Here is a 15565-nt window from a genome sequence, read left to right as displayed (position 1 = left end):
ACACAAGCAACCATGCTAACACTTTTGTGAACTTTTGGCAACTAAACAAGCCAAATATTTTACCAACATGAACTAAATAAAGAACAGCACCTTTAAGTGGAAAAAAAACGATGTACCTGGTGAGCGTGGCTTCATCTTCTCCGTAGCCGGAGCTGGTCCAGCTACGCCGGCTGTCCTCGTTGCGCTCAGCCCGTTTCTTCCTCAGCGGAGCCGGCACGTAGCCCGACTGCTTGTCCTTAGTGGGCAGGAACTGGTTAAACTGGGCGCTGGCTTTAGGCGTGATGACTAGTGACCTGCGGTAGCTGAGGCTGTTCTTGTCAGCCATCCTGAAGATGGAGTCTGCCTCGGTGTCGCTGCAACAACCTGGACCGAGAACCAGGACAGGATCAGGAACCGGTGCGAGACAGAAGGAGGGAAAAGAGAAGAAGACAAACAAAGCCAGGATGTAGAAAAGAGTGAGGTTTGTGTGTGTGTGTGTGTGTGTGTGTGTGTGTGTGTGTGTGTGTGTGTGTGTGTGTGTGTGTGTGTGTGTGTGTGTGTGTGTGTGTGTGTTTTGGAGTGACTTTGTAGGAGTAACTGAGGGGTGCAGGGTGGGGAACAGAGGCCTCTTCATTTACAAGCTGCTGTGGACGGCTGTGGAATGTCTCACTGCCTCCAGTTACACAAAAGAATCGCTGGGTTGCACAAACGTCCATTACCAGAGAATCCGTTTTACATTAGTGTGTCAAAGTTTCGTACTTTGATATTCTACAAAAAAAAAAAAAAAAAAAAAAAAACTTCCACAAGCCTACCACTAGATGGTAATAGATGTTTGTTTTCACAAATGAGAGTCAGCTTTTCAAGACAGCGGGTCTTCCCAGTTCACAAAAATTTCATCCGTCCAGACGGATGAAATGGATTTGAAATATTGAGAGATAAGAGGGTCTAGACCAGCGGTTCTTTAGCTTTTAAGAAAATAAATATTACCTCACGAAATATTAGGTGTTCCAAGTTCTATCTAATCCAAACCTTTTAAAACAGTACAAGAGCCTCAGCAAGAAAGACAGAGAAAGAACAAAAGAAAAAGAGAGAAGAAGAGTAAGATAGGAAAAGTGAAGCAAACAAACACAAACAAAGAAACAAAGCAGAAATGCCTTCTGAAGTGAGAATCTAAACAGTCAAAGACAGAGTTTGGTAACAGGTAAACCAATTTAACCTAAAAATCCAGCATGGTCGATAATTGCTTAAGCTGCAATTTTTAAGCTGCAATGTCCTAAAATTTTCTTTAGTGCTTGAATGGAAACATTGCAGAAGGATGCATTGCCATTGGACTGCAGCCTATTGTGAACGGTAAGGAAAGACGAGGTAGGGTAATTTTATTCACATAGCACAATTTCAACAACAAGGCAGTTCAAAGGGCTGCAGTAGCCAATGAACGGTCAATGAGAACAACAGTAACTATTACTGGTTTCATCCAGAGGAAAATAGACACCAGCACTTGTTTGTGGTTCATTTTCTCAGAGTTTTTATTTTTAAATATTCTCAACTGCACTTCCTCTGTGAGTACTGCTTTCTTGAAACAAAGATCAAAGTGCACAAAGCACTGTGGTCACAGCATATTTTTGTCCATTTGGGGTGTATTCACTCTATGTTATTACTAATTAACTTATAAATACTTCACAGTCAGAGTACCGCAAGTGGTATTCGGACCACAGTTTGAGAGGTATGGATCTAGAGGCTCAGTGACTCAGTACTATTTAGAGTGAAACACAGATTTAAAAAGAAAAACCCAGTCAATTTAGCGGACGAACGACACAAAGGCAAGAAAAAGCGGTTTGAATCGTCTACTGTACCCTCGCTGCTGCCTTTGAGAGTGGCGTCAGATGAGATGCTGTGGGGTCTCGAGCCCAGCGAGTCCAAACTGTCTAACGAGTCGTCCCTCCTGTGTCCGCCTCCTCCGCCTCCTCCACCTCCTCTCAGGGAATAGATCTCCACTCGCTCAGAGTACCAACTGTCTCCAAAACCGCTGTCTCGAACGCTGGAGCCCTTCTGACTGTTTGATTCCTGCAGAGCCTTTCATGCACACACAAACACACACAGTCGGTCACACATTTGCTGATAATAGGGTGCCAGTTATAATATTTACCTTCTCTGTTGCTGTCCGTTGTCAACCCTGTTTCATCTGCTTTAAATTTTGAACCATTTCAAGAGCTTCCAGTTCAGACGAGCTAAGTGTCTTGTGGAGTTTTGCAGGTAGACGAGACAAATTTGGCCAAGACCTAACAACAATGTTCCAGCTGTCAAGCGTGGTGGTCATAGCATCATGCAAAGACCTCTAAAATCTTTAACCTCAATTCAAATCAACATCCAGACAACAAAAACTTGGTAGCAATGTGGACTTCAAATAGGACTATAGCACCAAACACGCATCAAAAATGTTGTGGGAACAGATAAAAGTGGACTAACGTTAAGTTTTGCCGTTGACCGAAAGGGTACCGAGTGAGAAAGAAGTCACTGCTATTAAAATCAACACGTTCCAACTCAACTAAAATTGTCAGTTGCCCTCATGGACAAAGGGTTCATAGCCAGAGAAGACAAAGATTGATCTGTGCGGACTCAGTGACATAACCGACCGCAAACCGACATTTAAACTGGCTTAAATGACTAAATCAGGCTGACATTAACCGTCTCTTCCCAAAGCGCTAACCTAAAGCCCCTGAAAACTAATGTGCCCTGTTTAATAGCAGGGTGAGCGGCAGGAAACCCTCTGCTTGAAATTAACTCTTCATTGAATAGAAAGAGTAGTCAAATGTCAAGCTAGAAAGGGAAAGAAAGAAACATCCAAACAATAAAGAATTAAAAGCCTCAAAAGTACTTCAACCAATAATGACTGTATGCAAAATGACAGAAATAACGTGGGTGCTTAATACCTTTTTTATGCCTAAACACACAGTCCGTAACGCATCTAGATGACACTGTGCCAGTTCTAATATTTAGCTCCTTTGAGTGTGTAAAGGGGAGGAGGTGCGCGGGATCTCCCAGGTAGATTTTAAAGTCTGTGTTGACGTGGTTACTGTAAACATACAATGAGTTACAATGGGTGACGGATGGTGAAATCTGCATCGAAAAACATCATCATTTCTTCCTCCCTGCCATCTCTGCCAAAACAAACTTCATCCCCACACCCTTAATGACTGTGTTTACTACAAGACGAGAACGTCTCTGCACACAAACACATAAAAGCCTCCTTAAACACGAGGGCACTGAACAAGCCAAAACGTGTCAGACGATTTAAAGAGAAAGACGGTTTTCTGATCTGTAATCTTCCGAATCCTGCCAGACAATAGAGGTCAACAAATTAAAACCCAACCAAAACCTCAAGAGCCACTGAACTTGGATTAACGTGGCTAAATGTACAAAATGTGCCCTGACCAACTCCTATTACCAAAAAATCCCTGGAGTGAAGTGGATTACAGAGGGCTCACACACAAGCTATAAATCCACGCGAAACACAAGGTGCCAAGTTCAACACTGGCACGGGCAGGACGGGAGGGACGGAATGCCTCTCTCAGGAAAAGAAGTGGCTATTTTAACATGTGAACTATGTGTGCCGCGTTGTAAACAAGATGAAAATAGCTGAGTCAAGGGATCAGGTCACTTATGACTTAACGCAATGCTGGTTTCGCCGCCCACCAGAGTGCGCCCCCCCTCGGCCGTCTGTGGCCGTCCTCACGCATAGTCCACATACCAGGGAGGATACACAAATGTACTGAGCAGTGACTGTAAAAGAGGATTTCAATACACGCTGACAGCTAAGCCTTCAACAGGTACTAGAGCCCAGAGGTACAATTACACCTTCGAAAAGGAATTCACCTTGTACAGTGCGGTCCCCAATAATCCCTCGAAGGCCTTGAAATTTAGGTAAGGTCCATCATAGAAACGATCACTCTGAGCTCTTCTACCCAGCCAGTAAATGGTGATTAAAACCTGGAGGCAAAAAAAACAAAAAAAACAGACAGTAAATATAAAAAATAGCGGATAGCAAAATTTTATAATCATCAGAGAATATACAGCTCTGGAAAAAATGAAGAGTTCAGAGAAAAATGTCTGGTTTCTCTGAACCGAAAATTTAAAGTTTGGTTCAGTTAAAAGGTTAGTATTGTTGTTTCTAAATGAATATAAACTTCTTTTCTTTGCATTATTTGAGTTCTGAAAGTATTTGACCATTTCTCATTTTATGCAAATAAATACTAAAACTTTTTCTTGGAATTTCAGAGACATGTTGTCAATAGTTCATGGAGCAAAAGAACAATGTTCATTTTACTCAAGCATATATATATATATATATATATATATATATATATGAGATAAGTTTCTATATATATATATATATATATATATATATATATATATATATATGAAGAGTTCAGAAATCAATATTTGGTGTTATAACCATGAGGTTTTCAAAAGGGTTCAGTGCAGTGGTCTTAATTTTTTCCAGAGATGTATATTTATCAAGCAATGGCAGCACGTTTGCCCTCAGTGGTGAATGATTTATGCTGTTCCAAGCAGGTGATTGCTCTGGTCTGATTTCTAGGCTCGTTTAGAAAACAGCACATCATAAAGCCGTACAGCTAAGTATACAATTTCTCCAACAAATAAGTACACATCAACAGCCTCCTACATTTAATGTGGCTCTCAATGACATGTAAGGTTAAACCCCAAGTTCAAAATACATAGAGACAAAATTGACATAGGGACATTTAGAAACTTAGCTCAAAACTTTTGACAAACATCCATCAAAACAGATTCATAAAACATCTTTATAGTGTTTCCATTATTGTCCTGTTTCTGTGTTTATATACCATCTGAGAAATTGTTGCAGTTTGTTAACTATGCACATTCTTACTTTTTTTTTAGACAAAGCTATGCTCAATTTCCTACTGCAAAACTGTGATAATAACAGCCATCAGACCTCCTGCTGAGCTGTCATTTCGTATTAGTATACTGCATTTTATTTCATTTTGTTTTTAATTTTCTTCTTGTTTTGGATTTTCTTTTGTATTGTGGAGCACAAATGCATACCAAAGATTTTGGTAAACAAGAAGCATTCATATATTGTGCAAGCATGCATAAAACGCTTCACAATTTTTTTTTCTTTTTGGCAACTTGTAATTGCAGATGCACTGAGAAAGAAAAAAATCAGCTGGTGACCAAACGTTTCAGCTTGACCAGGCCCGAACAGTAATGGTTTAGTCAGAATACAGTAATTAAATATTTTTCCCGTTAAGCCCTTTCAGGTCACGCTCTTCGGTGCGGATCTTGTGACTGAAGAAATAATTCTCAAAGTTAGTCCTACCAAAGCTAGCTTGTTGGCGCGAACAAAATACTGAAATGTTGATTGTTTTTATGCTTTTGAGCTTTAGGCATGGTCTGTCGTGCTGTTTGTTGGATTTGAAAAATTTTAGCAGATTTTTTGAAGGTTGAAATCAGGATCAACACTCTTTAGGGACAACGCAGAAATGCTTTTGTTTACAGTTGGTAAATGCTAACCACGCTAGTTGTTTAAGGCTCTTTAATCGTTTTATTTTTTGTCTTTCAAAATAACAACCAAACCTTTTATTTTGCAGCGATTCCTCACCACTGCTACAAACACATAATCAATCATACAATGAGTCAGGAAGTCTAGGAAAAATACTTTGAACACTGATAAACAGAGACTGAGAATCAGCTGAAACACTTATCTTCAGGTCAAAGCTTAACTGGAGGTCAGAAATCTGTTCAGTCCACGTCTACCTTAACTTGTCCAATAAGAGTGGATAAAAATATGTTTTTAAATATCTTCCTTTCGCCTTTTGTTCTTTCAACTATTTGAATGAATAGTTGAAAGAACAACTATTCATTCAGTTGTTCTTTCAACTGAATGAATAGCAGCTAAAATGCTCCTATGCTAAAATGCTGCGTGTGAGCATTTTAGCATAGGAGCTAAAATGCTCACACGCAGGTGAAACAAAAATATTCTCATAATGTGTTGAAATATTTAATACAAAATGTGCTAAATGTAAAAATAGAACTGCTACTATGTCTTATCCTAAAGCAAGCAGAAGAAATCAAATGCTTATTAGGCACACACCTGTTTTATCTAATCTTATATAGACTGTGCACCATAAGACACAGTGTTTACCATTTACTTACATTTCAATATATCCCTTGTCATGCATGTTATGGTTACAGCTTAAAAAAAATCTTTGCTGATTGTTCTAGTATGAGTTGTGCAGCGAGGTAAAATGGCCTTTATTAGAAATGCTTTTCTGTGTTTTACACAGCAGAAGAGGCAGTTGAACCTTATTATTGTGGAAATGACAATTGCATTTAAATTCTATATTCTATTGTAATTGTTTGTAATTATGTAATTAACTCTATAAGAGAAAGGAATAATTGCCGTTAGTATTCGGTTTTACTTGGCTCTCCATTTAATTAGTAGACTCTGTCTCTATTGGTCAGCATTTTTCACAGAGTTATTTATTAACAAGTAGTGGTTCCGTGTTTCCCTCTATTGTTTGTAAAACATTTCAAATATAACAGTAGAAATGAACAAGGAGTGATATGCTTTAGAGACCATAACTTCAGGTACAATCCCTGACAGCACCGTACCTGAAATAAATCAAGCTCTACCTTTTTATAATTACCTAACAATTCACAGTCCGACAGATGATTTATGGGAAAACAACTCACATTTTTCAGCCTCCTGTTTGTCTCTTGATGCCTGTGTGGGAAAAGAGCAGAAAGGAGAGATGTTTGTGTAAAACTGCAAATGACAATAAAAGAACAGAGGGCATTGCTGTGAGCTTTATGTCAGCTGGGCAGTGAAAGAGCTGGAAGCTGAGAGCACAGTCCTGACTTTTGTCAGCCCTCCGTACAACAACACACAGAGGCAGAGAGAAAAACAAACATTATTTCTGAAATGGAAAAAAACAACAATAACATCAAAGCACACCAGAAACTGATTTTTTTTTTTTTTTAGCTTTCAAATATGTAGAACTAACAATAAGCTGCTCGAAACATTTGTTTGACTTTAAAGAAAGATTCTTAATTATTATTTTTATGGGAATAAAACTAACAACTGGAGAACGAACTCTCTGAAGAATTGGCTGAGCTCTTTCTCTCTTTCTGTGGCTCAGCAGTCTGACCCGACTGTCAGTAAAACACCTAAAAGGGAAAAATCTGACTTCCCATGGAGACAAAAACAAAACCCACAGCGTCATCCTGGAAGGCCTGTATGACTCTCACCTTTGTGCGTTTCGTGTCTACCTGTCACTTACGGTGACAGATGTGTCCATCTACAGAAGAGTGAGAGAAATGATTTACAGTCTTGCTTCCGTCTCTGCTGCATCCAACACGTTCCTGATTTAATGCGGTTGTGCTGATAATATCTAATAAGCAGACTAAAAGTATGCGCCTTTGAGGCCATAATCACAGAGTGATGTAAAATTCAAATAACACCCTCTAGTGTGCTGACTGACAAATGCTTACTATCATGATTCAAGCCCTGCCAAAAAAAACTACTTCTTGATTATTAATATTTTTGGAATCATCGCAGTAATGTTTACAGTAAGTGCTTCAAACAAATATTCAACTTCAGATCTGAGAAGGCTTCCTTGTAATTGACTGGCTTTTATAACCTAATGACTAAGATTTCAAAAATTCACATTTGTGAATATTACTTTCTCAGTTATCTGCATCTTTTGTTTTACAACCAAGAATGAGTTGTGACAAGTTTGAGTTTAAGAAAAACAACAGTCTTTTTTTTTTTTAAAGAAGCGATAACAGGAATTTAAGAAAAATAAATCCCCTGCTGCCACACTAACACTGCTGAAGATCTTTAAAGTAGAAAGTACACAAAGTATTCAAAGTGAAAGCCCCACTTTCGAAAATCCAACTATAAACAATCTGCACCTCATTTGTAAAAATAAAAAAAAAAAAAAAAATCAAGTAGGTAAACGGATAAAATATGTTGGCAGGAATGTGCTGAGAAAAAGCAGCAGCATTTAGGAAAAAGCTATTTTCACTCGATTGTGTTTTGGTGTAGTGTTACAGCTAGTGGCACGAGAGTTATTTATCGTCAAACGAATAGAAAGGATGAAATTTAACACCAGCAAATTCTCAAAGCAAACACGGTGCTGTAACCAGGGGATAATAATTCCAAACACGCCTTAATCTCACTCAACAACAGAGCAGAGGGCAACATGGCAGACAAAGATCACAGAACTGAAAGTCGGTTCTCTGCACTCAAAGCAAAGTGAGATATAAATACAAACACATTTACCGTTATTATTCATCAATAAGTGTCATCGGTACGTTTAAATCTTTTGGAAATTGCAAGAAGGATTTCTGCTGAAGCTAAGTGCAAATATTTGCCATAGAACTATTGATAAAGCACAGCTATAAGTGCAGACAAAAATATTTAAATATGAAATATTTTAATATTTCATATTATTAAAAGTTTCTCACTAACCTAGTCCGATGGTGAGCCTTGGTAGGACTCAACACACTGCCCAACAAATCTTCAACTTTGCTGATAAAATTAGCCAATAATAACTCAACATGCACAGAGGCGCTAATGAATACACTCTAAAATATTTGGCACAGAGCAGACATCCAAAAGCATTAAAAATGCCATTTGCTTATTTTTTCTAAAGCAATCATTCATGGCAAAACTGCTACTTTTCTAGCTTCCTGCAGCAGCAAGCTGAGTTGCAGGGCGAACATCGGTTTGTCGTTAAGAGGCAGTGTTATTTTTGTTTTATTTCTTCCTTCATACTACTGCACATACATCTGCGTCTCGGTAAATGTATTTTTCTTTGCAAGTTCTTCATTGTGCAGTAGCAAAGCTTCTAATAAGCTTGTGAGCCCAAAAGTAGATATGCATTTAAAACTACCAGCGCAGGAGGTTAAACTATATTACTTTAACTGCACTATAACTACATGAAACTATGTGGAACTATATTTACTCATCTGCCTTTGAGGATGAAGACTTTTCATGTAGAGTGTATTTTTTTGCCACTTGGTAAAAGCATTTAAGTATCACAGCAGCTGCCTGGACTAAATCCTGGGTCTGTACCAGCAACACTTGGTGAGGTCGTCTCTCTAGCAAGCTGCCAGGTCGTTGGGAACTTTCTCTGTTGGCTGTCAAGTTCAGTCCCCCCACCCCCAAAACAGCTGTGCTGTGTCGGAAAGAGATATACAGTCAAGTCGTTGAGTTTGCAGCTAACTAATGCGCTCCGTGGAGCATGTAGCTCTTTGTTTGTATGTCCAAAGTGAATGTTGTGTATTTACGTGGAACTCTTTCCTCTTAAGTGAGTTAAACTGCTGTGATTACAGCACTGCAACCTTCAACCGCTTATGGCATTTCACTGGATGGGTGGCAGATCCCCTTTCCCACCAGTGTGCGTCATCTCACACGAGGAGTTTCCAACACGGTCATTTGCCAGAAGTGAAAATTAAATTGAAGTGGACAGGGTTTTTTTTGTTTTTTTTTTCAGTTGGGCCATGCATAAATTTATAGGCAAAGAAAAAAAAATACAGCCAGCAAAGAAAGAATCAAACAATGCTTTCTTGTGTTTTTTTTTAAACAGTTGCAAAGTATTATACTTGGAAATAAAAGGAGATTTAAGGTCATGCATTGGGAATAGCAGCAGCTGAGCAGAGGAGTAAACAAAAACATCTCTTTTTTAACCCCCATCCCCCAATGCCTCAGGATTCGCACATAGATGTCAGAATCAGCTGAGCTCTCATATGATGAAGCAACATCACTGGGGAAAAAATAAACACATCAGGAGTCTGGTACAAAAACAGCACAGAGTGTACAACTATAAAAAAAATAAAAAAAACATCCTGACACAGGACCAAGTGACAAAATAGCAACATTTTCACACTTGCACCCATTTTCCATTTTATTAGGTACACCAGATGCTTGGTTTGAACTTCAGCAAGTCATCTTCTCCATCCTTAGATGCCTAAATTCACTAAACAGCTCCCATGTGATTGGCTGAATCTTTATTATTAATGCCTAATAAAGTGAAGGGCTATTAGATCCATCCATCCATCCATCCATTTTCTTTACACCCTTGTCCCTTAGAGGGGTTGGGAGGGTTGGGCTATTAGATGTTTTTCTTTTTTTTAACAAATTTGTTAAAATTCATACACACATAATGGATCACTTTTAATATTACTGGTAATATCTGTAAAGTATTCATGATGACATGAAAAAAAAGGTTTTACTGTGGACAGACACCACACAATAGAGAACATCAAAAACCACATTAAAGATGAATAATTAACATCTGACAAGCCTTTTAAATCATTTTCACGAGGAGTGAATGTGAGTTGCGCCAACACATAAATTAAACAAAAATGCAAAAAAGGAAGTAAGGGCACATGGGCTACTATTCAAATTTTAGACAAATTATTTTCCTAACAAAGAGCAAAGGAAATTCTCTTTCCAATTTCCTATTTTCGCTTGTGCTGCAACACAAGTGAAAAGACATGGAGTGATGAGCAAAATATGTGAAACCTTTTCACATGGCCTGAAACTATGTAAACAGCAACATCCCAGCAAACCTGCTCAGCTTCATCAACAATGTCACAGACAAGCAAGTTACTTCCCAATAAATGAAAAAAAAACTATAAAAACACATACCTTAGAAATGAAAATCTTTCACTCTTTCAACATCTGTCTCACCACACAAATGAGAAATGAATCTGATTTATATATTTTTTCCTTTCTCCGCTTTATTAACCTCTGCTGCGGGTTGCAGCAAGCATCCAAGACAATCTCATAAGTGCTAAAAACAAAGTTGCTCTCAGTTTAATTAGTGGAATCAGCTGTGGTTGCGACAGTGTTGGACATCATTGTGGTGTGCTTATCTGAGACACAGCAGCCTCTGTGGGCAAGGAGCAGGGTGAGGCTGGCATTTCCCTCTCCAGCCAGCTTACAGAGCACAAACATAACCCTTGTGTTGGGCCTGGTACAGCTGGGGGTCACAACTGGCAGACGAGGAAACTTTAAAGGTTGCTTGGCATTGCTCCTTGTTCAGTTACACAACTGGACAAACAGTGATGGCTGTGCCTTTTACATAAAACCATGAAACCTAATGGTTTTGTGAAACGTCGTCTTCGCACCATTAGTGCACAGTGAGCCACACCCTCAGTACCAACAAACTAGGCGTGACTCTCGTTCTTTCTACGCAGTTGAACTTAGCTACTAATTTTACGCAACTTAATCATGCCTGCACAGGATTTGGTGCAGTATATGTCCAACCTTAAATACATTCTGTGTGGCGAGTGAAACTTTGTGAGGAAAAGCAAAAAATGTTTTTTTGCGGTAGTGCGGACGTTTGGTCTGCAGCCAAACAAAGCCATTACATAATGAAACCACATTGTATAGGCACTCCTCTCCTCTGTTCTGTAAAAGATGCCCTTGAAATTCCTGAATGGTAACATAAACCTTGATTTACCTGTCCATCTTAAATAGTTTCCTTTTATTTTTGTTGTTTGGGAGAGCAGCAGTCACATCTTGTCAATAATTTGCTCAATCAAACTGTGGAAAAAAACGAGACTTTGGACTTCTTTGCAGGGGGTTGATTTTCTAAGTCACTGGGGTCAATAAGCAGATGCCTGGGTTTCTTATTCAATTAAAAATAACAATCCAACTCATATCCAACCTATATATTCCACTATATACACCTCTACTGGCCTTGAATTCAAATAGGGGACGTAAGGGACATACACAGACACGTATGAGGGGAATATTGACATTCTGGTCACTTACAGGCAGCAAAAAAATAAAAAATAAAAAATTCAAGTAACTTCTGACTTATTTATGTATTAACCATGCCCACAATGAAGTTCATATGTGAGACATGAGAAATGAGATTTGATTGCATATTATTTTGATTCTTAAGTAATTTTTTCTCAGAATGAGAGACATTTTTCTCACAATATACTGCTTTGCTTGTGAGCTTGTAGCTAGCAGCTACAAGCTAGCAAACTTAAGGCTTCAAAATAAGTATGTGGCATATTTAAAGGTCATGGATGAAGTACTTTGGTTATTTGATAGAATTATAAACCCCTTATTTAATTCTTTTCTTTAATACATTTTATTTCCATCTAAAAGTACTGATTTTGCAGTGACCCTCTTCTCACCTTCCTATTTCTTTAGTCGTCATTTTGCAAAAGTAGACATTTGTTAATGTGGCAACATTATCTTTGCACTTTTTGGTACGGACTGTACAGAGTGTATACATTTCAGACTCTCTTTAATGACACATTAAGACACTTTTTTGTTGGGCCAAGACAAAGAGAAAAGCTACATTTGACAGGCTCGGGGAACAAAAACAAGTTTTAACCAGCTACACGATTCTGATCGATGAGAACCTTTAATAAAGTTACGCTGGTGGATCTCTTAGGTCGTCTTTATGATGCTGATGCTTGTAAGCTTTTGTAACAAGGGTTGTTAGAATGAAAAACACTTTAATGGCTCATAAAAAATGTTGTAGTTTTTCGACAAAATATCGTCAAGGAGACCAGGTCCCAGTAGCTGTCGCAGTAAGTCGACCAGGAGTTACTCAGAAAGTGCCTTCTTTTTAGCACTTTCTGGTTGGCTGGTGGGTTTTATTCAGTATAGAGCGAAAAAAGAAAGACAAGATTTGAGGAAAGCCACAAGCCAGGTCTCACACCCTCCCAGCTGAGACAATGTTTGCCAGCATTACGTAAAGGTACAGTCCCCCCTACATCCTGCTCCTTCTTTATTTCTCCAGGGTTTTAGTCTCAGTTGTGCAGCCCATGAAGCATAATTCCCAAAATAAATCTGCGAGTCAACAGGCAGTGGGTGGTGTCGAATTCCACCAAATATCTTTAAATTCAATGACTCATCTGGATTGCTGCAGTTTCCTGTGGAGATGACGAAAAGTAGCAACGCTGGTTTGGTGAATCACAGTCTCCTGCGATGCATCGGATCCAGTCTGGTCACAATTTTAAACAAAGGCGTTACATTTGCTCGGTATTTTTTTTATGACAATCTTTAATTGGTCCGAGTTCTCCGGCACAGCCACCCCTTCTTATCAGGGTGTTGCTCAATCACAAGAATTTGTTTAGCTGCAATAAAATTTTGATACCGACCGAGCTGTTGATTGATAAAGGTCTTTATCAGGACAAACGTTGCACAACACAAAGCAATGCAGCATAGCAGGAAGGTGAATACTACAGCATCTTCACAGCTCAAAGGTCAGGGAAGATATTCAATCTGCGTTTATGGCTGTCGTAACAAGAGCGTTGCGTGAACTGAACTGTGTTCTCAGCACACGTTGTGTCAGTCAATTTCGTGGCAGCTTTGCAGCGCGCCACAATGATATGGAAGACCAATCACCGGAAAAATCAATGAGGATTGTTTTTCACCAAAACGACTCCAATTTAAAGCAGTTGCATGATTAGGAATAAGCAAATTAATTAAATTAACAAAGTAACTAACTGGTTGGTCAACAAAAAGCCAAAGAATAGAAATAACCTTGTCCAAAGCTTTGTAGTCCTGCTTTTATCTGATTGTTAACTGTCTAAATGATTGCATCTGTAACAATAACTGATGCAATTAAGTCTTACAACAGTACAAGATGTGACCGGAATGAAATGATTTTCAGCTCAACAGTGTCTGACTGAACGCAAACTCAAATATCAGACATCATTTTCAGCTCCAAACCTGAGGGAAAACTGGATGTAAAAACCGAATGTGAAAGTTAGCATTTTTTAGCAGTAGTATAATTTGTTCAAATGACATCAGAGGAGGCAAAAGATAGATACAGAAGTATAGCACTAAACATTATTTTCTACATATGTTTAGACATGTCTGTGGTTCATCACATAGCTAATAGCAAGGCTAAATGTATTATATTAAAATTATCCCAATTTATTGATTTTGGCTTTAAGCTTCAGCTTACTATTTATTATGCTGGATTTGGAAATAGTACATTGATGATCTTCATTCTCTGGTGAATACACATTCTGGCTGATGTTTATAGAAAGTAATGCCAAATAGTGTTGATTATCCTCATCCCCCCAACTCGAAAGATTATCTTAAAAAGGAAAGAGAAAAGTGAAATATTCTGAGATCAAAAAGATTAAAGAAAATCTTTGATCTCTAATCAAACAGAATAACAACAGTAGAAACAAAATCCAACAGCGCTAAGCAAAGCACCTGTCAGGCTGGGTGTAAGGGGAGTGGAGGCTGGACAAACACCAGGATTCAGACAGCTGATAGAGACAACTTTCTCTCCCTCTCTCGCTCTCTCTCTCTCTCACTCTGGAGCTAATTTGCCTAGACTCTGATAAGCTGCACAGCAATAAAGCCGTTGGATGCACGTCTGCAGCCTTGTTTGGCATTTTTGACTCATATTACTCTATTGTGCACCGCGTCCCTTTGACTGCAGCGACGTAATTATACCTTTAGTCTCATCTATGGCCACTCTCAAAAGAGTGAAAGACAAAAAAACAAAACGATAACAAAGAGCACAAACAGCTTCAGGTTAATTTACCAAACGTGATGCTTTCCAGCAGCAACAATGTCCACATTCCTGTATGAAAGAGCAGCTAAAACCCAACCCGACTTTAAATGCCACATGCAAACAAACGCAGGTGTGCTCTGAACGACTGTACGCCGGAGCAGGACGTACCGATAATCTATTAAAAGCTCGTCCACTGTGAGCGCCGACACCATTCCAATCAATCCAGCTTGTCAAAGTGACCCCCCCCCCAAACCCCAAAGAGCTAAGAATAGAACAAGGGGGAACTCACTCACTCGACAGAAGCAGAAGAACTTTGAGGCCGCTTATGTTTTTTTCTCTATCCGCATTCACCTACTGATATATTGGTTTGCTTCATCTGGCTGCCATTAAAAGGAAGAGAATTTTCTGATGTCATACTGAGAGTGCTTTACAGCCAATACCCTGTGAAAATCTTATGCAACGCTCACCGCATCAAAGTGTTATCGTTACATTTACAGCCCTGATTTAGACGTTTAGTGAGCTCCATCTGAACACAAAGTGTCATCTGCTGTGGGCCGAGGGTGTGTCTCAATAAAACGGAAGACAGATTTGCTTATTTGGAGTCCATATTCCAGTCCGTGAACAGTACATCCTATGTGACAAGCGCACGCACACACAATCGCACACACATGCCGACTGCGCATGCTTTATTGTTTTATTGGGATGACACTTTGGAAGGAATCAAAGCAAAGAAAACGCTCCAGGAAGTGGAGCTACTTTCTCAAGGTGATAACGCCTGAGATGAAATTAAACGGCGCAATTATGTGGCCAAGCTAGGTGTGACTTGTTTGACAGAAAGTACACCAGAGCCAACTGAAGGGAAACCAGCTAACTCTGGATGAATCCCCTCAGCTTGTTGCTGTATGTGAACACTGTAACCTCGTTTGAGTCTTGAACAACGTTCAAGAGTTTTTGTTTTTGCTTGCACAGCAAAATACTGTATAAACTGTCCATCTCAGCAGACAGACTGAAAGTTAGAGCAGAACTGGTTG

The 15565-nt window shown here is 39.1% G+C and overlaps 1 protein-coding gene across 12 annotated transcripts in view; it reads right to left on the bottom strand.

The window, feature by feature from the left end:
• Positions 1–15565, bottom strand: part of lmo7a (LIM domain 7a) — a 59569-nt gene that overhangs the window by 23691 nt on the left and 20313 nt on the right. For all 12 annotated transcript variants that reach the window (XM_017302097.2, XM_081601335.1, XM_017302070.2 and 9 more), the window contains 4 exons: positions 6715–6745; positions 3853–3966; positions 1833–2052; positions 117–363 (listed from right to left, as the gene is read on the bottom strand). In XM_017302097.2, the coding sequence (XP_017157586.2) occupies positions 117–363; positions 1833–2052; positions 3853–3966; positions 6715–6745 (612 nt within the window). The remainder of the gene's footprint in view (positions 1–116; positions 364–1832; positions 2053–3852; positions 3967–6714; positions 6746–15565) is intronic.

The sequence above is a fragment of the Poecilia reticulata genome, chromosome 2, assembly GCF_904066995.2.
Source record: "Poecilia reticulata chromosome 2, P_reticulata-male-v2, whole genome shotgun sequence".
Classification (NCBI taxonomy): domain Eukaryota; kingdom Metazoa; phylum Chordata; class Actinopteri; order Cyprinodontiformes; family Poeciliidae; genus Poecilia; species Poecilia reticulata.
Note: the sequence above shows the minus strand (reverse complement) of the source record. Positions and strands in the feature narration are given on the sequence as shown.